The sequence below is a fragment of the Schistocerca serialis genome, chromosome 4, assembly GCF_023864345.2.
Source record: "Schistocerca serialis cubense isolate TAMUIC-IGC-003099 chromosome 4, iqSchSeri2.2, whole genome shotgun sequence".
NCBI lineage: Eukaryota > Metazoa > Arthropoda > Insecta > Orthoptera > Acrididae > Schistocerca > Schistocerca serialis.
Window position 1 is genome coordinate 111,605,575 of NC_064641.1, and position 26,801 is coordinate 111,632,375.

At 41.0% G+C, this 26,801-nt stretch overlaps 1 protein-coding gene across 2 annotated transcripts in view; it reads left to right on the forward strand.

Moving 5' to 3' along the window:
* The window catches only part of LOC126475104 (ATP-dependent RNA helicase DDX42), a 78,721-nt gene that overhangs the window by 23,602 nt on the left and 28,318 nt on the right, over nt 1-26,801 (forward strand). For both annotated transcript variants that reach the window (XM_050102683.1, XM_050102682.1), the window contains exons 5-7: nt 770-1,426; nt 4,834-4,974; nt 20,420-20,570. In XM_050102683.1, coding sequence (XP_049958640.1) covers nt 770-1,426; nt 4,834-4,974; nt 20,420-20,570 — 949 coding nt within the window. The remainder of the gene's footprint in view (nt 1-769; nt 1,427-4,833; nt 4,975-20,419; nt 20,571-26,801) is intronic.

Sequence of the window (26,801 nt, forward strand, 5' to 3'; positions counted from 1 at the left end):
TGTGCATGTATTCCCAATAATCACTTACCACTGGGCAGGAGTTTATTAGCTGTACAGATAAATATTCTCTTTTTGTAGTACAGCTGTGAAAACTCCAGTTAAACATGTTCCCATAAATGCCCAGAATATGTAATGCTGAGGTACCCATAACTTCTGTTTTCAGCCATGCAGTGTGAATCACAGTTAAGTTCATGCACACTTCATTTTAAAATTGATTGGAGAGGGGCCAATTTACAAGGTGTAATTTAACGACTGTGCAAAGGAAATGATAAATATTGAACTGTACTTTTGCTATTAACATTTTACTGTTTATCTTAGAGCAATGTAGATACCATCCTGTTCCAAGTAGTCCTTTTCTCTGGCAACTTACCATTTTTATTGTTTCTTTAGTTGTTACAATGCTTCCTCAGATGCATTATTTGGGGTAGCTCAAACTTCTTACATCGAGGTGTCCGAGGGTTATCATTAGATATTAATTTTTTTTATCTCTTTTGAAACTGATATTATTTTAGCATTATACAAATAGCTGAAATACCAAGAACCAAAACAAAACTTTTAACATTGCTGGGTTTCAGAATCACAATTGAATCAAAATGTTATCGAGTTTCTGATGTGTTAATCTAGATTTATTTTCACACAGTTGTTTAAAGCATTATTTTGAACAATGTGTCACACTCAAGAAAAGTTCTTTGTTGCTGTATCCATATTTATTGTAAATAGTTTCTTTACCAATCCCTGTGTGTTTCACAATGTATTTTTTTGTTTTAAGGTAACGGGTCCAGATCCACCTCATCCAGTGACTAGCTTCGCACACTTCGGATTTGATGAAGCTCTGATGAAATCAGTTCGAAAGTCTGAATATACTCAGCCGACACCCATTCAGGCCCAGGCAGTTCCTGCCGCATTGGCAGGGAGGGACATAATAGGGATTGCCAAAACAGGGTCTGGAAAAACTGCTGCCTTTGTCTGGCCCATGCTGGTACATGTTGCCGACCAGCGTGAGCTGTCACCAGGTGAAGGCCCCGTGGGACTTATTTTGGCACCCACAAGAGAACTTTCACAACAAATATATGCCGAAGCCAAACGTTTTGGGAAGGTGTATGGCTTGCGTGTCGTTTGCTGTTATGGTGGAGGCTCTAAGTGGGAACAGTCAAAAGCCCTAGAGGAAGGAGCTGAAATTGTGGTTGCAACACCAGGTCGTATGATCGACATGGTCAAGATGAAAGCCACAAATCTCCAAAGAGTCACGTTTCTTGTGCTCGACGAGGCTGATCGCATGTTTGATATGGGATTTGAGCCACAGGTGCGGTCAATCTGTAACCACGTGCGACCCGATAGACAGACACTGCTTTTCAGTGCTACTTTCAAGAAGAAAGTTGAGAGATTGGCAAGGGATGTTCTCACTGATCCAATACGGATTGTGCAGGTGCGTATATATAGTTCATAATATACTTTCTAATAGTGTGAGCTATGTTTGCAGGTCTTTGTACAAGGGCGAGTCACTAAATAATGTGTGCTGTCACTTTTTAGAAACACACTGACATAAAATTTAAAATGGTATGCAGTTTTCTGACATTTCAGACTTATCTGTTGTCTTATCCCCTTATAATTATTCTCTGTTGGTGAACAGTTTTTACTGCCAGATCTAAAATTCTGAAGTAGTCTGTATGTTTTTAGCTACCTTTGAAATTAATGTAACTACTAAAACATTTAGTAGAGTTGAGCTGCTACATCTTACAATACAAAACACCATTTCTGTAGAGGAATGTTTACTTAAAAGTTATTTTAGCTAATACATTCTAATTTGTTAACACACACACACACACACACACACACACACACACACACACACACTTGAATAAATGTTTGACTGTGATAGCAGAGAACACAAGCCATGTTGTGTATGTTCACATATTATTTATCATTACAAGAGCAAACGTGTATCAGAAGCATGGCATTGCTGAATGGAATTCTCTTATTTTGACAGACAAACGTGGTTCTGGAAAGGTTTTAGTATTTTTCTTTGCCTAGTTTGATTCAAAACTGATTAAGACCTCATTTTAATGTTTGTGTTTTTGATAATCTTATTTTTGTGGAGAAGCTTCACCTTAAATCTTCTGAGAAATCAGTTAGGCTTAAGTTAATGTATTTCAGTGCAGTAGTCCTGTCTGAAATGGCACATCAAATACCAGTGTTTTCAATTAATTGCATACTTAAATGGTTGAAGTTATGCTAATTATGACACATCTGATTTCAAATCTTGAAACTAGTTATCCATTACCCTCCTTAAACATTCATTTCGACCAAAAACAATAAAAATATTTTGAGATGATAAAGGCTTAGATTTTTTGAGCCCCATCTGCCCAACCTCTGCCTGTAAGTGCGGCTGTTGGTTTCACATCGTAACTTCGAAGCCTGGGCTCCTCCATTCTGCTTGCTCTTAAAATTAATTTTCGGGTTATACTTGAAACAAACCAAATACTTGTAGAAAATGCGGAGTTAATATATACCCATTAACATCACTCATAATTATTTACCTTTGTTCATGTAATCTGCTACAAAAAACTATTATTTATTGGCATACAAGGACTATTCTAACTTTCTCAGCTCAACACAGAAATGTCGTAAATGTGCTAAAAATACTTTTAGCTTTGTGGAGTGGTTCTCTTGAGATAGTGCATTATGAAGCTTCAGGGATTTACTCATAGGGTCTTGTTTAAGTTACATGACCTCACTGATATTGCAAAGATATTCACGAGATGTATCTACCAGATTATACACAATGCTTTTTCGTTTGACAATGCTATCAGCTCGATCGATGCTACATCTGTTAACCATTCACCAAAAGAAACACATGCACATAGACACTGCTTAGTATTTTTTGGACTTGTCTAATCAGAATGCCCGTGAGCTTTCCTACTGTTCCGTAATAGTAGATGGCCTCCTCATCACAAACTAGAGAAAGAGGAGCAGTTAAAACACTGATTGACAATAGACAAAAGTGCGTTACAGAAGGTGAACGAGATTCATTTTGCAGTAAAAGTGATGACTATTTTCATGATTTGATGTTGACAAACTACCTCTTCAAGGGCAGAGCACCATCAAAAAGTGTTGCACTTTACTACTGAACAAACTCAAGCTGAAAAAATATCTTAATTTCTATATCCTGTAAAGAAGAAAATTCTCTTCCATCTTAGTAAAATGGCCTCTGACCATTGATGCAAAACTACATTACCTTCACTTCACTCTTCCACATATTTTTTATTAACTTGGTGTATTTGCTTCTGTTGTGGCACACAAGACAAATGAACACCAGTTTTTATAATCTGTTTAATAGTAGGCTACAACACATGAGGGCACAATTTACAATAATATGAAACTGCCTGGTGGTGATACAAGGTCATTAGTGTAACAACGTCCAAATCGTGAGTGCTGCACTATAAGTAATGCTTGACAGCAGGGCACAGACTGAAACTGAGAGGCTCACGTTGTCCTAGATATAGACAAGTGTAGGCATTACTGATGCTGGTGGCACTAGTTTTAGTCTGCGCATGCAGACTGAGTTGTAGAGTCACACTGGAGCCTGATGAAGGAGCCTCCAGTGTCTGTCTATCCCCGCATCTGCAGTGGGTGAGCCTTAGTTCAGTGCATTTAGTAATATCTGTGGTGTTCTGGCACAGCCATTTGCGCATGTGGCTGGCTCAGCGTATGAATCTGGAGCGGGGCTGCCAGCAAAAGGTAGTGGTAACAGTAAGTTTATCACATCCGTCTCCTGCTGGGGTGGCAGGGGTGAGGGTGACAACCCTTCTACACCTGGCCGCACACCATGCAGAGAGAGAGGTGTGTGACCACCATCTCTTCTACAGCCTCCCGCCCTCCCCCTCCGGTGACTCGCACCTCCAGGAGCCCTCGGTCTGCGGGAACTCAGATGTGAGGCTGAAAGTGGCCCTGTCGTCAGTGATTGCGGTGGGTGGAAACTTTGGTGAGGCAGTGGACACTGGAAGTGACACAATGGCGACATCTGGGCTCAGTGTGGTGGCCACTCCACAGAGGTTCGTTCGGCAATTAGAACAGCAAATGAAGAAGTATGTTCAAGACACACGACATTTTGTGTTCATACTGGGCGACACTGTTTGGTGACAAGAGCCCTCTGGAGCTCTTACATGGACTTCAACCTTGTTCTCTCCTGCATTTACTGCTGCCCATATCCGGACCCACAGTTCCTCCCTCCTCTCTGAAGTTCTGGCCTGGCAGGCATGTGTGGGCCCGAGGGTCTTCATTCAGGTCTTCATTCAGATAAGTTAGACACAGCTTCAAAATGACCCGTTATCTATGTGACGATCATGAGTTTGGTGAACTCTGTTACCCATGTGTCTTGCAGACTTACATTGACTTCACAGCCCTTCAATTTTGTTCTTTGGCCTTCAGACACAACTTTTGTCAGGTAAATCATTGAAGTTCATGGGAGGACTATCCCCTTAAATCAACAAAAAATATATGTTACTTCAAATGAAAAGGAAAAAGAATTACAAATCCTCATGGAATGTGAGCTATGAAGGGCATGAAATTTGAAAATCCTGTGTAAAATCTAGTGTTTTCCTGTCAGCCAATCATAATTTCAGCAGTGTGTGTTGTTGTTGTTGTTGTGTTTTTTGTTGTCCATTTCATAATAATGTTATATGAAGCTTTTGTGTGGAATAATAATAGCTAAGTTTAATCAGAAATGAAACATGGAGGAAGTAATAATATGTAATTTTTTTGGGGTTAGTGAAAAAATCTTCAAATGAACTGTATTGGCAGTGATTGCATTTAATTTTCTTTTGTCACATGCAGGGAGATGTCGGTGAAGCAAACGCAGATGTTACCCAGGTAGTGAAAGTATTGCCCCCTGGAGCTGCGAAGTGGAACTGGCTTTTGAGGTCACTTGTTGAATTTCTGTCATCAGGAAGTGTCCTTATATTTGTCACAAAGAAGGTAAGAGAGTGTTCTTATCATCATCCTATGTTTGTCGTATTATAGGGTATCCATAAAAGACTGTCACAGTTATAAATTTTAACAGCATAGTAGAGTGTTGGTTCAGGGTCACAATTAAAGAGTAACTCAGTTTTAGCTAAGCACATGTGTGAGTACTGCTTTGTTGTTGTTTTCCCACTTGCGACACCATGTACACAAAGTTGTGATTCCTAAGCGTCAAGCATTTTGTATTCTGCAGATTTCTGAGAGTAATCTGTAACGTCAGTTCATCATGCATTTTGTTTAAAGTTTTTGTGATCCCCTATGGGCCAAAGACATCTGCCGATGGTATAATCAGTTTGAAATGATTGGATGTGTGTGTGAACAGAAAAGCACATTATTTTGATTGAAGAAGCTGTTGACAGTGTCAGAGGATCTCGCCTTCATAGTCCTATGAAGTCTGTTCGGAGAGCAGTTCTTGAACTTCAGATGCCAAAGATTACAGTATGGACAGTTTTAAGGAAACATTTACACATGTGTCCGTACCGGTTACAGTTGGTGTGTGCTTTAAAGCCAGTTGACTATGGTGTATGTTATAAATTTCTAGGTGAAGTGTCACAGTGGAAAGATGACGCTCTAGATCATGTGGTGTTCAGTGACAAGGCAACTTTTCATCTAAGTGGGAAGGGTCTCCCCATTTGCATCTTTTTGTATAAGAGTGGTTGAATGACAAAGTTGCTGACCTTTGGATTGATTGTAACCTTCAGTACAACAGAACTCATTTCTGCTAGCCTTCACATTCATCTGACCTCACTTCATACAATTTTTTACTTTGCGGCTTCATAAAAGATTATGTCTACATTCTGCCACTACCTATGGATTTCCCAAAGTTGAGACACAGAATTGCAGGGGCTATTGCTTTCATTACTCTGGGCTTCTTAACCAGAGTGTGGGAAGGACTGGATTTTAGGTTGGGTGTGTGTTGTTTAACTTAAGGTGCACATATTGAACATTTGTAAGAAAAATGACATTAATTTGCCTTCAATTTAACATATGATTTGTTGTCAATAGTGAAATTAAGCTGTTATAATATACCATTGAATCTAGGACATTCTTTTATGGACTCCCCTTATTTTACATTTGTAAAAGTGTGAAAATACTTTGTGCAGTCTACCTACAATAATCTACAATACATTATACCTGGGAACAAACTGAAGAAGAATGAGGATGTGTATCTCTGAAACCAGTGTGCATGGCTAGAAAGGGGAACTTATAAAATTTTGTTTAAAGCAGAACCTATAAATTTGTTTGTAGGTAACTCTAGTGTAACACATGTGCATTATTATGATTATGAGGTATGTAGCTGTTCACTTCATTCTAGTTGAGGTAAGCAGAGTGAAAATACTTTTTACCCAAGAGAGGCTGCAGTGCATATTGCTGCTGGCTGCAATGAAATCAGTCTTGTGCATTCAGCATTGTTTTCAGACTACTTGTGGTAGAGCACTCTTTCATTGTTTAACACATAGTGTTCCATAAGCCCTGCCATAATGGGGAGCCTTCAGTGACATTGAAAAAGTCAAATTACTGATTAACTGCCTGAAGTGGTTGCTACAGGCTACTTCAGTAAAATGCAGTTACAACTAATGCTAATACACTCACACTGTTTATTTCTAGATTATTTTATTATTGTATTAAGAACAATCTGGGAAGGATAGATTGCTACTCACCACATAGAGGAGGTGCTGAGTCACAGACAGGCACAATGAACATGCCTGCTATGCATTTAAGCTTTTGGAGAAAAGCTTAAATATGTAGCAGTCTTTTTCATTGTGCCTGTCTGCAACTCAATGCCTCCACTATATGGTCAATAGCAGTCTACTTTCATATTGTTGTTATTCTGTCATTATATTAGGCTAGAATAACAATAATATGAAAAGGATAGGTTTCTACTCACCACATAGAGGAGGCATTGAGTTGCAGGTAGAACAATGCAAAGACTTCTAAAATTTTAGCTTTTGGATGAAAGAGTCCTTCTTCAGAAGGAGGAAAACACACGCACTCATACAAGCATGACTCACAGGTGCTTAACTACTGTCTGTGAATGCTCAGGCCCGGGCTGCGGGAGATGTGTGGTGTAGCCACATGGTTTGAGGCGCCTTGTCATCCCCATTGGAGGTTTGAGTCCTCCCTTGGGCATGGATGTGTGTGTTGTCCATAGCGTAAGTTAGTTTAAGTTAGATTAAGTAGTGTGTAGGCTTAGGGACCGATGACCTTAGCAGTTTGGTTCCATAAGACCTTACCACAAATTTCCAATTTTCCGGACTGCAGGCTGCACCTGCATCTGTCATGAGCAGCAATCCAGGGTAGTTGTTGGGAATAACGGTGTGGGCTGCCTGCCAAGTTAATTTAGGAAAACCTTGCTGTTTTTTAGTTTGAAAATTTCTTGTTGCTGTGAAATCAAACTGTCATGAAACTACACATTTGACATTATTATGACATCTAATATTGCTGAGGCATTGTGAAAAGACAATATACCACTTTTTGTCGCTGCTTGCTATCAAAAGTAACCTACATTGTTACCAGCAATTTTGACAAACAAGAGGGCTTAAATCATTATTGAAAAATATTCGCATCTTCAGTCACCGAGAAAGACACCAATCCTATACAGACATAGTTTTAATGAGCCGAAAGAAGTCAGCAGAATGATAACATAACGAAGGCTGTTGTTTATGAAGTTTTATAGCTGTTACTCTGCCTGATGATCACCCATGTTGTGGAAGCATTTTGCTGAGCTTTGGTTGCAATGTTCTGAGACTATTTTCCATATGATAGCCTCTTTGCACAAGGACACTTTTCAGGCTGTTGTTGTGGTCTTCAGTTCGAACACTGATTTGATGCAGTTTTTTATGCTGCCCTATCCTGTGCAAGTCTCTTCATCTTCAAATAACTACTGCATCCTACATCCATTTGAACCTGCTTGCTGCATTTACCTTTTGGTCTCCCTCTACAGTTCTCACTGCCCCACTCCCCCTACGATGACCCCTTTAGGTCTCAGAATGTATCTGAGTCTAATTTTCATACGACAGTCTCTTCACAGAAGGCCACATTCCATGCTGTTATGGTCGTCAGTCTGGACACAGATTTGTTGCACTTCTTTATGAACACTAATTTGTTGCAGCTCTTTATGCTCTTTTACCATGTGCAAACCTCTTTATCTATGAATAACTACTGTGCTGTACTTTCTGTGTTCTTTCTTTTGTTCAAAAAAGAGCTCCATGTTTTGTATTATCGCGAAATAGGGGAAAGAGTGTAACTGACATGATACAGGATTTCGGGTGGAAATCATTAAAACAAATATGTTTTTCATTGCAGTGGAATCTTTCCATGAAATTTCAATCAACAAATTTCTCCTCTGAATGCAAAAATGTTTTCTCGTGCTGACCTACATAAGGGGAGAAATGATCATCATAATAAAATATGGGAAATCAGAGCTCGCACAGCAAGATTCAGGTGTTCCTTTTTTTCTGCACGCTGTTTGAGATTGTAATAATAGAGAATTATTGTGAATGTGGTTTGATGAACCCTTTGCCAGGCATTTAAGTGTGATTTGCAGAGTATCCATGTAGAAGTTGATGTAGATGTCTCCTACAATTTTCACCTCCCGCACTGCCCTCCAGTTCTAAATTAATGATGTCTCTGAATGTGTCTTACCAACTGATCCCTTCTTTTAGTCAAGCTGTGCCACAAATTTCTTTTCTTCATAGTTCTGTTCAGTTCATCCTTATTAGTTACATGATGTACCCACTGATATTCAGCATTCTTCTGTAGCTCTATATTTCAAAACCTTTTATTCTCTTCTTGTCTGAATGATTTATTGCCTACATTTCACTTCCATATAAGGCTACTCTCTAGCAACTGCTGCACAAAGTGGCCACTTGTTTTTAGGTATCATGTGACGGATTGTGCAGCCCCTCCTGCCATAGGTTAAGTCCTGGGTGTGTGTGTATAGTTTAAGTAGTGTGCCAGTCTAGGGACCGATGGCCTAAGCAATTTGGTCCCTTAGGAATTCACACACACATCCAACAAGCACCTTCAGAAAAACTTTCTGACACTTAAATCTACTTTTGATGTTAACAAATTTGCTTACTTCAGAACCGCTTTTCTTACCATTGCCAGTATACATTTTATATCGTCTCTACTTTGGCTATCATCAGTTATTTTGCTGCCTGTTCATTCCTTAATCTAATTCCCTTAGCAGCACCTGATTTAATTCGACTACATTCTGTTACCCTTGTTTTGTTTTTGTTAATTTTTATCTTATATCCTCCTTTTAAGACAATGTAAATTCCATTCAACTGCTTTTTCAAGTTCTTTACTGTTTCTGGCAGAATTACATCATCATCGGCAAACCTCATAGTTTTTATTTCTTCTCTCTGGACTTCGATTCCTATTCCAAATTTTTTGTAACTGCTTGTGCAATATACAGATTGAATAACACCAGGGATAGACTACAACTCTCTCTCATTCCCTTCTCAACCACAGCTTCCCTTTCAAACCCTCAATTCTTATAACTGCCATCCAATTTCCATGCAAGTTGTAAATTATCTTTCACTTCCTGTATTTTCACCCCTGCTACCTTCAAAATTTCAGAGTTTGTTCCAGTCAACATTGTCCAAAGATTTTGTTAAGACTGCAAATAGTATAAATGTAAGTTTGCCTTTCTTAACCTTTTAACTGCTGTGGACAAGTTAACTCATCATGCCCTGCCAGTCTGCAGGTGCTGAGGACATGGTTAACCATGGCCCTTGTGTTTTTCTGAAGTACTGTTGACATGTTTATGCATCCCATCGCACTGATCTCTCACTGGTGTGGACGAGTTCCTTCCATATCTTGGTAAATAAAAAACGTTTTTGCGTATTAATCATACGGCATACATGTATCTTCTCAGGCTATCATTTGGAAAACCTCATTTTGATATCTTGAACCATTTACGAAATCTGACAATTGTTACAACCGCATGATTCCCGATGCACAGGCACAGAAGTGGGCATGTCTCACCCATCTATCCACCGGATATAAAGACCAATAACTCAGAAACTAAAAGAGGTGTCGTTCTGCTCTCAATTTTAAATCAAATTTTGATATCTTACGTACATTTCATGCATGGTGATGTATGAGCTACAGTCAACCGTAGCGAGGTTTATGCAATGCATTTTTACCTCTACAAAATTTTTGTGCAATATTTTACTTTATTTTATGCAGCACAGTAACTGTGATGTATAAAGAAAAGAAATTCAATCCTTTATTGGCCAGTGACATCTGTTCGTAACGTGTGCAAAAATCAAATTTTTCCACAGAATAGTTTTCTTAAAATTGGATGATAAGTATTTCATAGCAGCCGGCTCAGAATGTGAAAGTCAGCTGGATGTTGTTGTTGTTGTTGTTGTTGTTGTGGTCTTCAGTCCTGGTACTGGTTTGATGCAGCTCTCCATGCTACTCTATCCTGTGCTAGCTTCTTCATTTCCCAGTACCTACTGCAGCCTACATCCTTCTGAATCTGCTTAATGTATTCATCTCTTGGTCTCCCTCTACGATTTTTACCCTCCACACTGCCTTCCAATGCTAAATTTGTGATCCCCTGATGCCTCAGAACATGTCCTACCAACCGGTCCCTTCTTCTTGTCAAGTTGTGCCACAAACTCCTCTTCTCCCCAATTCTATTCAATACCTCCTCATTAGTTATGTGATCTACCCATCTAATCTTCAGCATTCTTCTGTAGCACCACATTTCGAAAGCTTCTATTCTCTTCTTGTCTAAACTATTTATCGTCCATGTTTCACTTCCATACATGGCTACACTCCATACAAATACATTCAGAAACGACTTCCTGACACTTAAATCAATACTCGATGTCAACAAATTTCTCTTCTTCAGAAACGCTTTCCTTGCCATTGTCAGTCTACATTTTATATCCTCTCTACTTCAGCCATCATCAGTTATTTTGCTCCCCAAATAGCAAAACTCCTTTACTTCTTTAAGTGTCTCATTTCCTAATCTAATTCCCTCAGCATCACCCGACTTAATTCGATTACATTCCATTATCCTCGTTTTGATTTTGTTGATGTTCGTCTTATATCCTCCTTTCAAGACACTGTCCATTCCGTTCAACTGCTTTTCCAAGTCCTTTGCCGTCTCTGACAGAATTACAATGTCATCGGCAAACTTCAAAGTTTTTATTTCTTCTCCATGGATTGTAATACCTATTCCAAATTTTTCTTTTGTTTCCTTTACTGCTTGCTCAATATACAGATTGAATAACATTGGGGAGAGCCTACAACCCTGTCTCACTCCCTTCCCAACCACTGCTTCCCTTTCGTGCCCCTCGACTCTTATAACTGCCATCTGGTTTCTGTACAAATTGTAAATACACTTTCGCTCCCTGTATCTTATGCCTGCCACCTTTAGAATTTGAAAGAGAATATTCCAGTCAACATTGTCAAAAGCTTTCTCTAAGTCTACAAATGCTAGAAATGTAGGTTTGCCTTTCCTTAATCTTTCTTCTAAGATAAGTCGTAAGGTCAGTATTGCCTCACGTGTTCCAACATTTCTATGGAATCCAAACTGATCTTCCTCGAGGATGGACTCTACCAGTTTTGCCATTCATCTGTAAAGAATTCGCGTTAGTATTTTGCAGCTGCGACTTATTAAACTGATAGTTTGGTAATATTCACATCTGTCAACACCTGCTTTCTTTTGGATTGGAATTTCTACGTTCTTCTTGAAGTCTGAGGGTATTTTGCCTGTCTCATACATCTTGCTCACCAGTTGGTAGAGTTTTGTCAGGACTGGCTCTCCCAAGGCCGTCAGTAGTTCTAATGGTATGTTGCCTACTCCTGGGGCCTTGTTTCGACTCATATCTTTCAGTGCTCTGTCAAACTCTTCACGCAGTATCGTATCTCCCATTTCATCTTCATTTACCTCCTCTTCCATTTCCATAATATTGTCCTCAAGTACATCGCCCTTGTATAGACCCTCTATATACTCCTTCCACCTTTCTGCTTTCCCTTCTTTGCTTAGAACTGGGTTTCCATCTGAGCTCTTGATATTCATACAAGTGGCTCTCTTTTCTCCAAAGGTCTCTTTAATTTTCCTGTAGGCAGTATCTATCTTGCCCCTAGTGAGATAAGCCTCTACATCCTTACATCTGTCTGCTAGCCACCCCTGCTGAGCCATTTTGCACTTCCTGTTGATCTCATTTTTGAGACGTTTGTATTCCGTTTTGCCTGCTTCTTTTACTGCATTTTCATACTTTCTCCTTCCATCAATTAAATTCAATATTTCTTCTGTGACCCAAGGATTTCTAACAGCCCTAGTCTTCTTACCTACTTGATTCTCTGCTGCCTTCACTACTTCATCCCACAAAGCTACCCATTCTTCTTCTACTGTATTTCTTTCACCCATTCCTGTCAATCGTTCCCTTATGCTCTCCCTGAAACTCTGTACAACCTCTGGTTTAGTCAGTTTTTCCAGGTCCCATCTCCTTAAATTCCCACCTTTTTGCAGTTTCTTCAGGTTTAATCTACAGTTCATAACCAATAGATTGTGATGAGAGTCCACATCTGCCCCTGGAAATGTCTTACAATTTAAAACCTGGTTCCTAAATCTCTGTCTTACCATTATATAATCTATCTGATATCTTCTAGTATCTCCAGGATTCTTCCATGTGTACAACCTTCTTTCATGATTCTTGAACCAAGTGTTAGCTATGATTAAGTTATGCTCTGTGCAAAACTCTACCGGCCGGCTTCTTCTTTCATTTCTTTCCCCCAATCCATATTCGCGTACTATGTTTCCTTCTCTCCCTTTTCCTACTCTCGAATTCCAGTCACCCATGACTATTAAATTTTCATCGCCTTTCACTACCTGAATAATTTCTTTTATCTCATCATACATTTCATCAATTTCTTCATCATCTGCAGAGCTAGTTGGCATATAGACTTGTACTACTGTAGTTCACATGGGCTTTGTGTCTATCTTGGCCACAATAATGCGTTTACTATGCTGCTTGTGGTAGCTTACCCACACTCGTATTTTTTTATTCATTATTAAACCTACTCCTGCATTACCCCTATTTGATTTTGTATTTATAACCCTGTATTCACCTGACCAAAAGTCTTGTTCCTCCTGCCACCGAACTTCACTAATTCTCACTATATCTAACTTTAACCTATCCATTTCCCTTTTTGAATTTTCTAACCTACCTGCCTGATTAAGGGATCTGACATTCCACGCTCCGATCCGTAGAACGCCAGTTTTCTTTCTCCTGATAACGACATCCTCTTGAGTAGTCCCTGCCCGGAGATTCGAATGGGGGGACTATTTTACCTCCGGAATATTTTACCCAAGAGGACGCCATTATCATTTAACCATACAGTAAAGCTGCATGCCCTCGAGAAAAATGACAGCTGTAGTTTCCCCTTGCTTTCAGCCGTTTGCAGTACCAGCACAGCAAGGCCGTTTTGGTTAGTGTTACAAGGCCATATCAGTCAATCATCCAGACTGTTCCCCCTGCAACTACTGAAAAGGCTGCTGCCCCTCTTCAGGAACCACAAGTTTGTCTGGCCTCTCAACAGATACCCCTCCGTTGTGGTTGCACCTGCGGTACGGCTATCTGTATCGCTGAGGCACGCAAGCCTCCCCACCAACGGCAAGGTCCATGGTTCATGGGGGGTCAGCTGGATATAAAAATTAATAACCCAAGAACAAAATGAGATATTGTTTTTTTCTCAATTTTAAATAAAATTTCGATGTCTTATTTACATTTCTTAAGCAGCTAAGTATGAGATAAAATGAACCATATGCAAAGTTTATGTAATGCATTTTTGCCTCTACAACTCCTTAAAATTTCGTGCAATGTTTTAGTTAGTTTGATACAGCACAGTAACTATGACAAGTAATGAAAATAAATTCAATCCTTTATCGGGTAAAGATATCAGACGTTACAATGTCCAAAAATCAAATTTTTTCACTGGATAGTTTTCTTAAGATCGAATTGTAAGCATTTCATAATGGCCAGAATGCTGTCTCTGAGCACAGGTAACAGCATTTGGCGAGCAGTACAGCGACAACAAAGCCACTCCTAGCATGGAATGCAGAGAGCATAGCATGTCTGTAGGAGCAAAAGGGTTGACGTGCCTTTGAAGAGAAGTCATAGTGCCAGTATTTTTCACATGTTCGTACATTTCTGCAGGATCCAAACTGATCCTCCCCGAGGTCAGCTATTACCAGCTTTTCCATTCTTCTGTAAAGGATTTATGCTATTATTTCGCAACCATGATTTATTTAACTGATAGTCTGGTAATATGCACACCTATCAGCACCTGCTTTCTTTGGAATTGTAATTATTACATTCTTCTTCAAGTCTGAGGATATTTTGTTTGTCTCATACATGTTGCACATCAGGTGAAGTAGTTTTGTTACAGCTTGCTCACCCAAAGATATCAGAAGTTCTCGCGAAGTGTCGCCTACTCCGGGGAACTTTTTTCAACTTAGGTCTTTCAGTGCTCTGTCAAATTTTTCTCACAGTATCATATCTCCCATCTCATCTTCATCTCATTCTATAATATTGTCTTTAAGTTCCTTTCCCTTGTACAGCCCCTCTAGACACTCCTCCTACTTTTGAGTTTTCTCTTCTTTGTTTAGCACTGATTTTCCATCTGAGCTCTTGATATTCATTCAGCTACTTCTCTTTTCTACAAAGACCTCTTTAATTTTCTTGTAGATGGTATCTGTCTTTCCCTTAATTATAACAGGGCCTTACACTTGTCCTCTAGCCATTCCTGCTTAGCCATTTTGCACTTTCAGTCAATCTAATTTTTGAGGTGGCTGTATTCCCTTTTGCCTGCTTCATTTGCTGCAAATTTATATTTTCCGCTTTCATCAATTAAATTCAATATCTCCGTTGATCTCCAATGGTTTCTACTAGGCCTTGTCTTTTTACTGATTTGATCCTCTGCTGTCTTCACTATATCATATCTCAAAGTTTTGTGTTGGTCTTGTACTGTATTTCTTTCTCTGTTTCAGTCAGTTGTTGCGTAAAACTTTCTCTGAAACTCTCAACAACCTCTGTTCCTTTCACTTCAACCATGTTGCATCTCCTTGATTTCGTGGCTTTTTGCAACTTTTTCAGTTTAGTCTACAGCCATAATCAACAAATTATGGCCGGAGTCCACATCTGCCCCTGGAAATTTAAATTCTGGTTTCAAAATCTCTTTTCTACCGTTATGGAATCAATGTGAAACATTCTGGTGTCTCTGGGTCTCTCCCATGTGTACAACATTGTTTTATGATTCTTAATCTGAAGGTTAACAATGATTAAATTATACTGATATTCATACTTGGGCTCCGGATGGAACATAACGTCATACACAATATTTTGGTGGCCCACCTGGCTGCCATCTTCGTGTGCTTAAGCTGTTCACTAACTCGCTGGAACTGAAATCAAAGTGCAGCGGCAGCTCCTTTATACACTGCCTGTAGATTCCACCCCACATGCGCCAACATGATTACCCTCTAGCACAAAGTACGACAGTGAACTGGTGGTGAAAACACACGGAAATGATAAATTGATATCAACCCTTGTTGACACCTATTGTTGATCAAAACGAAGATCATTGTTTTTTAATGTCAAACAAAACAGAGTTCCAACTCTTACTTAAAGGATACCCCTTATCTCTCTTCATGCATCCAGTTGTCACCCATTGCACCAATGCAAAGGGGTTCTATGTACATTGGTAAAAAGAGCTAATGCCTTCTCAGATGCAAATAATTTGACACAGGAAATGGATCATCTAAATGCAGCGTTGAAGCAGAATGGCTTCACCTACAATCATATCCGTCATGCTGTACAGATTGGATCTTCGCGGGAACCAACAGAAGATACAAGCAAATCTGTGGCATTCCTTTCTTTTGTGGGAAGAATATCTTCAAAAATAGGAAGAATTTCAAAGAATTTCATATTAAAAATGTATTCTGTCCACCAGCTAAGACTAGAGTGCTGCTGGGCTCAGTGAAGGACGATATGGGTTTGAGGAACCCTGGTGTCCACAAAATTTCCTGCCATTGTGGGAAAGCCTGTATTGGACAAATGGTTCATACGATCCATGATCGGTGTGTGGAGTGCCATCACCACATGTTTTTATTTCAGCCAGAAAAATCTACAGTTGCAAAACATTGTCTTACTGAAGGACATAAAATGTTGTACGATGAGACACAAGGGGTTGCCCCTGTGTCGTGTTTTTGGGGCTGTGTAGATAAATAAGCTATTGAAATCCAGCTATCTGACAACATTATAAACAGAGGTAAGGACTATCCTTTAAGTGAGAGTTAAAACTCTGTTTTGTTTGACATTAAAAAACAATGGTCTTTGCTTTGGTCATTGAAAGGTGTCAACAATGTCTCGATTTATCGTTTCCATGAGTTTTCAGTACTGGTGCACTGTCGTGCTTTTTGCTACAGGGCAGTTATGTTCGCACATGCACAATGGACAGAGGCAGTGTATAAAAGAGCCATCACTGCGGTTTGATTTCAGTTCCAATGAGTTAGTGCGACGGCTTACTCACCTGAAGATGGCGGCCAGGCGGACGGCCGAAGTATTCTGTCTAGATGATGAAATGTTCTGGCAGGAGACCCGATATGAATATCGTTAGTTACTGTGCCAGGAAAGTTTATAGAGCAATTAAATTATTGTGTGCAAAATTCTAGTAGGCAGCCTCTTTCATTCCTTTCACCCTTGTTGATATCCTTTTATTATTTTTATTTCTCTTCCTTTACCAACCCTTCATTTCCAGTCTGTCATCACAATTAAATTTTCCTCTGCCTTAACTATCAGGATAATTTTTTTTATCTCATCATACATTCATTTAATCTCTTCATTGTCTGTGGAGTTAGTTGGCATATAAACTTATACTGCTGCAGTGTGTGTTGGTTTCAGGTCTTTCTTGGCTACAATAATGTGTTCACTATGCTGTTCATAGCAATTTACCCACATTCCTCTTTTCTTAGTCATCGTGCTATCTACTCCTGGATTGTCACATTTTGATTTTGTATTTATAGCCCTGTACACATCTGACCAGAGGTCTTTCCCTAATGACACAAAACGTCACTAACTCCCACTATATCTGTCTTCAACCTATCCATTTTCTGTTTTATATTTTCTAACTTCTTTGATTAATTAAGGGACCTAACGTCTCACACTCCGACACACAGAATGCCAGTTTTGTTCTTTCTGTTGATGGCATCCTCCTCAATATTCCCTTGTTCAGAGATCTGAATGGGGGTCGATTTTACCTCTGGAATATGTTACGCAAGAGTATGCCATCATCATTTAACTTCACAGTACAGCTGTATGCTTTCAAGAAAAACGGTGGCTGTAGTTTCCCTTTGCTTTCAGCTGTTCAAGGTATCAGGAGAGCAAGTCAGTGTTGGCTGGTGTTACAAGGCCAGTTCGGTCAATCATACAGACTTGCTCCTGCAGCTGCTAAAAAGGCTGATGAACCACAAACTTGTCTGACCTCTCAACAGAAACTCCCCTGTTGTGATTGTACCTACAGTACAGGTATATGTACCATTGGGCCACCAAAGCCACATCACCACGGCAAGATCATTGGTTCACAGGGGAAGCCAAATTTTGTATCAGTGATAAAATGGGAAAACACAGTTGCTAAGCTTGGGGGGGATGATGACGTACATACCATGACAGTTTTAAGGTGACCACCTGTGAATATCTGTTGTCACATTGTTATGAATGGCATGTTTGACCATTCTTCTTTGCCTATTACTTATTTGACAGTCTAAAATAGGCTAGGTAATATTGTGTTTATACGTTTCCCTCAGGGAATCAGTTTTTAACTGGGCAGTCACCCTCCATACTAGATCATCATTATGCGCTCTTATTTTGGAGTGTGCCATGTGCCAGAAGATTTGAGATCATTGATGAAGTATGTGGTGAAAGTGGTGCTCATATACAGGCCTGCTAAATTATGTAGGCCCCTCTCCATCTGTTTACAGCCCAATATAATGAAGACAATGGCTTCAAGATTATATATAAAAGATTTTCAGAAAGTAGCTTTCCGCCAACAAGGCCTTCATTGAAAATGGAAATCACACACACGACCACACAGTCTCTGGCAGCTGAAGCCAGACTGTGAGCAACAGCACATGATGGGAGAGGCAACTAGGTGGTGGGGTAGGGACAATTCTGGGACGGGGAGGGGAAGGACACCAGGTTAGGGATAGAGGATGGTACAGTGCTGCATGTGGGAGCATGCAGGGACGAGGTGGAGAGATGGTAGAGCAGCTAGGTGCAGTAGGGAGGGTAGATGGAGGGTGGTGGGGAAGGGGGTTTAGTGGAAAAGGAGAAAAGTAAAAAGAATGAGCATGCTCTGGTGGAGTAGAGGGCTGTGTAGTGCTGGAATGGGAACAGGGAAGGGACTAGATGGGTACGGATGTACTTTTTTGCATTTTTATCCACTGCAATGGATTCTTGCTCCTTCCATCTGGGTCCATACAGAAAAGTTTCCTTGTCCCTAGCCAGAACCCAGTCCCACATACTTGTCCTGCATTGTTGCTTGGCTCATGGACATCTCCGTGATCTGAATTGAGTGTGATGGACACCCTATCCATATTCCGACAGAACCTCAACACCTTCTCCCCCATTCACTTCACCTGGTCCTACCGAACACTTCAAGCCATCTTACATGATATTAACTTCCAACTCAAAGATGGCTACACCAGTACCTCTATCCATACCAGTCCTACCAACCACCAGCAATACCTCCACTTTGGCAGCTGCCACCCGTTCCAGACAAGAAGTCCCTTCCTTACAGCCTAGCCACTCTTGCCTGTCGTGTTTGTAGTGGCAAGCGGTCCCTCTGGAAATATACTGAGGTTCTCACCGAGGCCTTCACAAACAGTAATTACTCTCCCAACCTTGTACAAAAACAGGTCTCCTGTGTCTTATCTTTCCAGTCATCCAACACCTCTCAAATCGCATCGTCCAGCCACAGAGGCGCATTCCCTTTGTGATTCAGTGCCTCACAGAACTGGAGCAACTGAATTACATTCTCTGCCAGGGTTTTTAGTGGCTGTCGTTGTGCCCTTAAATGAGAAATATCCTACCCACTATCCTTCCCATCCCCACTTGATCCCTACTCCCAACCCCTTGCATGTACCCCTGCTCCCAACCCTTTGCATCTAGGTCTATTGGAGAGATATGAGCCATGAGGCAAGACCTGTCTCATACATACCACCTACACCAGTCTGGTCACAAAATCACTTATCCCATCAAAGGCAGAGCTACATGTGAAACCAATCACATTATCGGCAAGCTAAGCTGGAACTACTGTGTTGCATTCTATGTGAGCATGACAATCAACAAGCTGTCTGTCCACTTGAATGCTCTGGGTTGCAGTGACTGTGCTATCTGGAGCTGTGCCACCAGCACCAGCTTTTCTGAATTATGCATGTCGGAACTCTCCCAGTAATATATCCTACACTCCTGCAATCCTCCTGGCCTCAGCCATCATTGGTCATTGTCCTTACACATCTACTCCCATCCTTGCTCACATTCCAGCACTACACTGCCTTCTATTCCACCAATGCAGCCTTAGGTCCCCCCCCCCCCCCTCCCCCACTCCTGCCCCCCGTCCTGCTGCCTCCCGACCTCATGCTCCATCTAACCTCTCGACTGCAACTAGCTGCCCCAACCTATCTCCACCTCGTCCCTGTATGCTCCCTCAAGCACCACTTTACCGTCCTCCACCCCTACCCTGCTATCCCTCCCCACCCCAGCCTCCTCCTTGCCCTACCACCTGGTTGCCCCTCTCATCATGCATTGCTGCTTGCAGTCTGGCTTCAGCTTTCAGAGAATGTGCTCTTGGACACGAGTTGCAATTGTGTGTGTGTGTGTGTGTGTGTGTGTGTGTGTGTATGTATGTGTATGTGTGTGTCTTTTTCATAATATTGTCACAATCCATCTTGGATTTTACATTGTTTTACATCAGTTCTTTCTCAGGCATGATATGTTAATCAAGAGTTTCTTTAAATGAAATTTATAACCTTAAATTTCAAAAATTAGCTATAACCATTAAATAACATGTTATACACCTGCTCCTGTGAGACATATTCTTTATGAAACAAAAATTGCTGTCATATTTAGCCTGAATAAAACAGAGACAGATTGACAGTTGGTAGAGGGGAGGGTAGGCACTAGTGTCCCATCTATTAATTACACATGTTTTCTCTCTGTTTGTTTGATACTTAATTTTAGTCTTTTATTTCCTTTGCAGATATTTAAATTGTGATATCAGTTTTGATTGTAATTGATAGTTGTGTTTGTGTCTTTAGATTTTAGCCCTCTATAAAATTATTGTGTGGCAACATAAAGTAACCCCATTAATATTACAGGCAAATGCTGAAGAATTATCTAATAATTTAAAACTGAAGGAGTACGATGTTTTGTTGCTGCATGGTGACATGGATCAAGCAGAGAGGAATAAAGTTATAACTCAGTTTAAGAAAAAGGAAGTCAACGTTTTGGTGGCAACTGATGTTGCAGGTACTGCAGATTGAATACATTTAACTGTGTTAATTTGAATAAAGTCTCTTACAGGCTCCAGCTTGGTGACATACAATATATATCAAGGGACATATAAACAGCTGCATAAGTTGTTGCTTATTCTTGTCATTTAGCTTTAGCATTATTGTTCTCACTGACAAAATTATCTTAATAACTGGTCTAAAGCTGTTGACTAGCTTCATACAAGTACAAGTTGTACAGCTACAAACAATTACAGCTGAAAGGATAATTCACTCGAGAAAACGATAATTTTACGGGGAGACAGAATGAGCACTCACTTTCCAGGTGTATAGCATGTGAATACAGAAAAAAGTAGAAAAAATTTACACTGTACTATCTTCGACCTGCTCTCTCTGACACCTCTCCATTCATCTTTCTTGACCCTTGTAGTTACAACAGGTGAGTCTGTCGCATCCTGAGGTTTGGGTGACTTCCCTGTTCTTTCTGAGCTTCCACAACCTATCCCCATTTCCTACCCGAACAAGTATCTGAGAGGTAGGATTTCGTTATATGTCTATTAGATCTCCTGAATGTGAGCAGCACTTCTGGGCTATTAAGGTGTACAGTGCTCTCGACTGCAGTTTACTACGTGCCCATGGTTTCTTGTTGTTCTTGATGTTCCCGACTGGCAGAGGATTCTTCAAACCACGTTCGGACTATTTCTCTGCTGTTCCACTCCCCACCAGTGTACGGGAAAAATGAACAATTTAGTCTTTCTGTATCAGCTCTCATTTCTCTTATTTCATTGTGATTATCATTTCTGCTTGTGAAGGTTAGTAATGATAAAATACTTTCACATTCAGAGGAGAAAGTTGGTGATTGAAACTTCGTGAAAAGATCTGACTGCTGTGCAAAAAATCTTTTGTTTAATGATTACCACACCAACTTGCTTATTGTATCTGTGACACTTTCTCCCCAATTTCACAATAATGCAAAATGGGCTGCTTTTATGTGGATTTTTTTTTTATGTTGTCCCTCAGTCATATCGGTAAGGATCTCACACCGCACAGCAGTGCTCAACAAATGGATGGGCAAATGTAGGGCAGACAGTCTCTTTAGTAGACCTGTTGCATTTCCTAAGAGTTCTGTCAATAAAACACAGTATCTGGTTTGTCTTCTCCATAACTTTATCAGTGTTGTTTAAGTTGTTCATAATTGTAATCCTAGGTATTTAGTTGAATCGATAGCCTTTAAATTCAACAGGTTTCTCTTTTTACTCATGTATATGACCCCACACTTCTCCTTATTCAGAGATAATTGCCACTTTTCACACGATACAGGTGTTGTGTCTAAGTGATTTTGCAAATAGTTTTGATCTTCTGATAATGGCTTTACTGTTACAGCCTCATTTCCTGCGAACACCCCCCCCCCCCCCCCCCCCACACACACAAGCAAACACACCACACACACACACACACACACACACACACACACACACACACACATACATGACCGCCATCACCAGCAGCTCGTACTGAAATGTAACTGTCACGTAGAACGGAAGCAGCAATCTGGAGAGGGCAGGAAAGGGAAAAGAATAGCAGGGTATGGGTGGGGCGAGAGATGAGTGCTGTCTGGTGAAGCACGCAAGGGCTAGACTGCCAACAGGCACAGTGTTGGGAAGCTGTGCCTGTGGGGAGGGGGTGGAGGGGGCAGGGACACAGGAGAGGAACAGGAAAGGGGAAAGATGGGCATGTTCATTGGCAGAGGGCTGCACACAAAGAGGTTGAGGAAACAAGAATAGGGAGGATATGATAGGACAAAGGGGGCAGAAACTGTTGAGTGCAGGGTGTGGGGATGGTAGGTTACTTTAGGCTGAGGCCAGGAGAATTTTGGGAGTGGAAATTTGTTGTAAGGATAATTACTGTCTGCACACTTCAGAAAAGCTAGTGGTGAAGGGGAGGATCAAGATGGCCTGGGTTGTGAACAGGCCGTTGAAATCAAGCATGTGCAATTCAGCTGCATTTTATGCAACAGGGTGGTATACTTTGCTCTCAGCCACAATTTGGCTGTGGCCATTCATAGTCTCAGTTTGGTTGTGGCCACTCATCCTTGTGGGCAGTTGGTTGGCAGTTATACCAGCATAAATAGCAGTTCAGTGATTGCAGTGGAGCTGCTATATGACATGGCTGCTCTCAAGGTAGCCCAGCTTCTGATGGGGTATGATAAGCTTTAACAGGACTAGAATAGGCAGTGCTGGGTGGGTGGATTGGCAGGTCTTGCACCCGAGTCTTCCACAGGAATATGATCCGTCTGGTGACGGGTTGGTCTTGGGAGTTGCATAGGGATGGATTAGGATGTCATGGAGGTAGAGTGAGTGAGAGAAAATCCACTTTAGGAGGGATGGGAAGGATCTCGGGTAGAATGTCCCTCATTTCAGGCCATGATGTTAGGTAATCAAAGCTCTGACGAAGTATGTGTTTCAGTTGTTCCAGTCCACGATAGTATTGGGTGACGAAGGGTGTACTCCTCTGTAGCTTTTTCTTGGGATGGTGGGTAGTTATGGTGTATGTGGGCGAAATGGTAAGGCAGATCTAATTGGGGATTAGGTCTGAAGGATAGCGCGTGTCTCCGAAGGCCTTGGTGAGATCCTCAGCTTACTGGACAAGGGAGATCTTGTCACTGCAGATATGCCATTCCCTGGTGGCTAGACTGTGTGGGAGGATTTTTTTGTGTGGAAGGGATGACAGGTATCAAAATACAGGTACTGTCTGTTGTTGGTGGGTTTAATGCGGACAAAGGTGCGGATAGAGCTATCAGACAGGTGGAGGTCAAGGTCCCGGAAGGTGGCATGCCGGGGTGAGGAGGACTGGGTGAAATGGATGGGAGAGATGTTGAGGTTGTGAAGGAATGAGATTAGTATGTAAAAAACAGAAATCTTGTAGTCTGTTGAAGAAATGGGTAACCTTTTATATGGGGTGGTAAGTTAGTGGTTATAGGGTGAAGGTGTTGGTCGTCTAAGGTAGAGGTGGTGTGGTAACAATGGGGTGTTCTGGGTGTATGAACATTAGGAATCATGTAGATGGTAGAAGAGCAGAGAGTTACGAGGGTGAGGACAGAGATAGACTCATAGGAGAGGTTCTGGAATGGATCTAGAGTTTGAGGAGAGGCTGGCATTCTTGCTAGATTTCTAGAATGAGATCCATATGGCAGGGCATAGATGGACATATCCGACAACTGGTGGAGTCTGTCTGCAAGGTAATTCATGTGGCTCATGACCACAGTGCATTTGTTGGCAGGTAGAGTATAAGGACAAGATCAGTTTTTAGGTGGCAGGTTGCAATTCTTTCTGCAGATGTGAGGCTGGTTTCATGTTGAGGAATTTGGGGGATGATGATGAGGCAAGGTTTTGGGTAGGAAATTCTGGAAACTTAACATGGGATGATTTGGGACAGTAGGGTGGATCACAGTTAGATAGAGGAGTAAACTGAGTAAGGTGGAGTTCAGCATTGGTGTAGCACTACACACACCTTGTATCTGCCAGCATGCCTGCGTAGTCCTTTCCCCTTGTCTACTTTCCATCCCTTCCTTCCTCTCCTCTCCTCTCTCTCTCCTGGCTTTCAAACTGCACTTAGCAGCCCACTATTCTGCCCCCACTTTGTCCCTGTATGTTCCCACAGGCGGCAGTAATATCCTCCCCTCCCCTACTCACACACCCTTACCCCATGTGGTGTGACATGTCGAATCTGCAGAATAACATGTTCTACTTCTAACAACTAAAGCCAACCAAAAGATGTTTGTGGTAACAGGAAACATTGTTCAGGTAGTCGTTAAGTGTGGAACATCCCACTGTGTGTGCTCTGGTTTGCCATATGAGGTTTGTTCTAAAAATTCCGAAACTTTGTCCGTAAAATTTTACTACTCTTACCTTTTACTAATTGTATATGGTCTCCTTTGAAATGCTGTCCTCCACAGTTGATACACCACTCCCAGCACTTTCCACTTCTGGAAGCAGTCTGGGTACACCTCTTGCTGGATCGCGTGAAGTTCCGTCTGCAAATTTTCTTTTATCTTGTCCATCATTGCAAATATTCATCCTTTCAATGGGGTTTTCAACTTTGGAAATTAAAAAATTAAAAAAGGCTGCAGGGGCCAGGTCTTGAGAGTACAGAGGATGAGGCTGCACAGTGATTTCAGTTTTTGTGCAATAATCATGCACCAACAGGGATGAATGTGCAGGTGCGTTATTGTGATTCGAGAACAATGAAATATTTCACCACATTTCAGACCATTTTCTTCTCACATTTTCTCGCAGGCGTCACAACGCATTCCAATAGTACCATTGATTAACAGTTTGTCCCTTGGCACGAATTCATGATGAACTAATCCTTCAAAGTCAGAGAAAACTATTGGCATGGCTTTGACATTTGAACTGACCTTACGAGCTTTTTTTTATCTTGGAGAACCTTTCCTGTCACATCGTGAAGACTGAATCTTGGTCTGAACATCATAACCGTAGATCCATGTCTCATGATCACTCATGATTCTCTTAAGAAACATCTCCTTCACATGTGCGCAATTCAAAAGTTCTTCACAGATTGCAAGGCGAAGGTTTTTCTGGTCTTGACTCATGAGCCGTGGAACGAACTTGACTGCAATACGATGCATTCCAGGATACTGTCATGACATGGGCCAACTGAAATGTTACAGTTTTCTATAATCTCTCTGACATTCAGTCTTCAGTTAGCACACACAATTTTGTTAACATTCCTGACATGAATGTCATTGGTATATGATGAAGGGCATTTTGAACTAAGGTCAGCTTTAACTTCTGTTAAGCCACTTTTAAACCATGTGAACCATTTGTAACACCGAGTACTGCTTAAGCACTAATCACTGTAGGGTTCCTGCATCATTTGGTGTCTTGAGTTTCATGCAAAATTTAAAGCAGATGTGTTGCTCCTCTAACTCTGACATCTCAAAATTCACAGATTGTGTGACACAACGTTGTACTCCATACAGCACTGAACAATAAGTAACAGACATACAACAATGAAAATTCCAGCAGTTACACATGACAGGCATGTGGAGGGATGCGAACCGCATTTTGCTCCAGCACACCATTGGCGCGAAATAACGAATATTCCAGAATTTTTTGAACAGACCTCTTGTTGTTGTTGTTGTTGTTGTTGTTGTCGTCGTCGTCGTCATGGTCATGGTCTTCAGTTTTGAGACTGGTTTGATGCAGCTCTCCATGGTACTCTATCCTGTGCAAGCTTCTTCATTTCCCAATACCTACTGCAGCCTACATCCTTCTGAATCTGCTTAGTGTATTCATCTCTTTGTCTCCCTCTATGATTTTTACCCTCCACACTGCCCTCCAGTACTAAATTGGTGATCCCTTGATGCCTCAGAACATGTCCCACCAACCAATCCCTTCTTCTAGTCAAGTTGTGCCACAAACTCCTCTTCTCCCCAATTCTATTCAGTACCTCCTCATTAGTTATGTGATCTACCCATCTAATCTTCAGCATTCTTCTGTAGCACCACATTTCGAAAGCTTCTATTCTGTTCTTGTCTAAACTATTTATCGTCCATGTTTCACTTCCATACATGGCTACACTCCATACAAATACTTTCAGAAACGACTTCCTGACACTTAAATCAATACTCGATGTTAACAAATTTCTCTTCTTCAGAAACGCTTTCCTTGCCATTGCCAGTCTACATTTTATATCCTCTCTACTTCGACCATCATCAGTTATTTTCTCCCCAAATAGAAAACTCCTTTACTACTTTAAGTGTCTCATTTCCTAATCTAATTCCCTCAGCATCACCCGACTTAATTCCACTACATTCCATTATCCTCATTTTGCCTTTGTTGATGTTCATCTTATACCCTCCTTTCAAGACACTGTCCATTCCGTTCAACTGCTCTTCCAAGTCCTTTGCCGTCTCTGACAGAATTACAATGTCATGGGCGAACCTCAAAGTTTTTATTTCTTCTCCATGGATTTTAATACCTACTCCGAACTTTTCTTTTGTTTCCTTTACTGCTTGCTCAATATGCAGATTGAATAGCATCGGGGAGAGCCTACAACCCTGTCTCACTCCCTTCCCAACCACTGCTTCCCTTTCGTGCCCCTCGACTCTTATAACTGCCATCTGGTTTCTGTACAAATTGTAAATAGCTTTCGTTCCCTGTATTTTACCCCTGCCACTTTCAGAATCTGAAAGAGAGTATTCCAGTCAACAGACCTCGTATGTGGT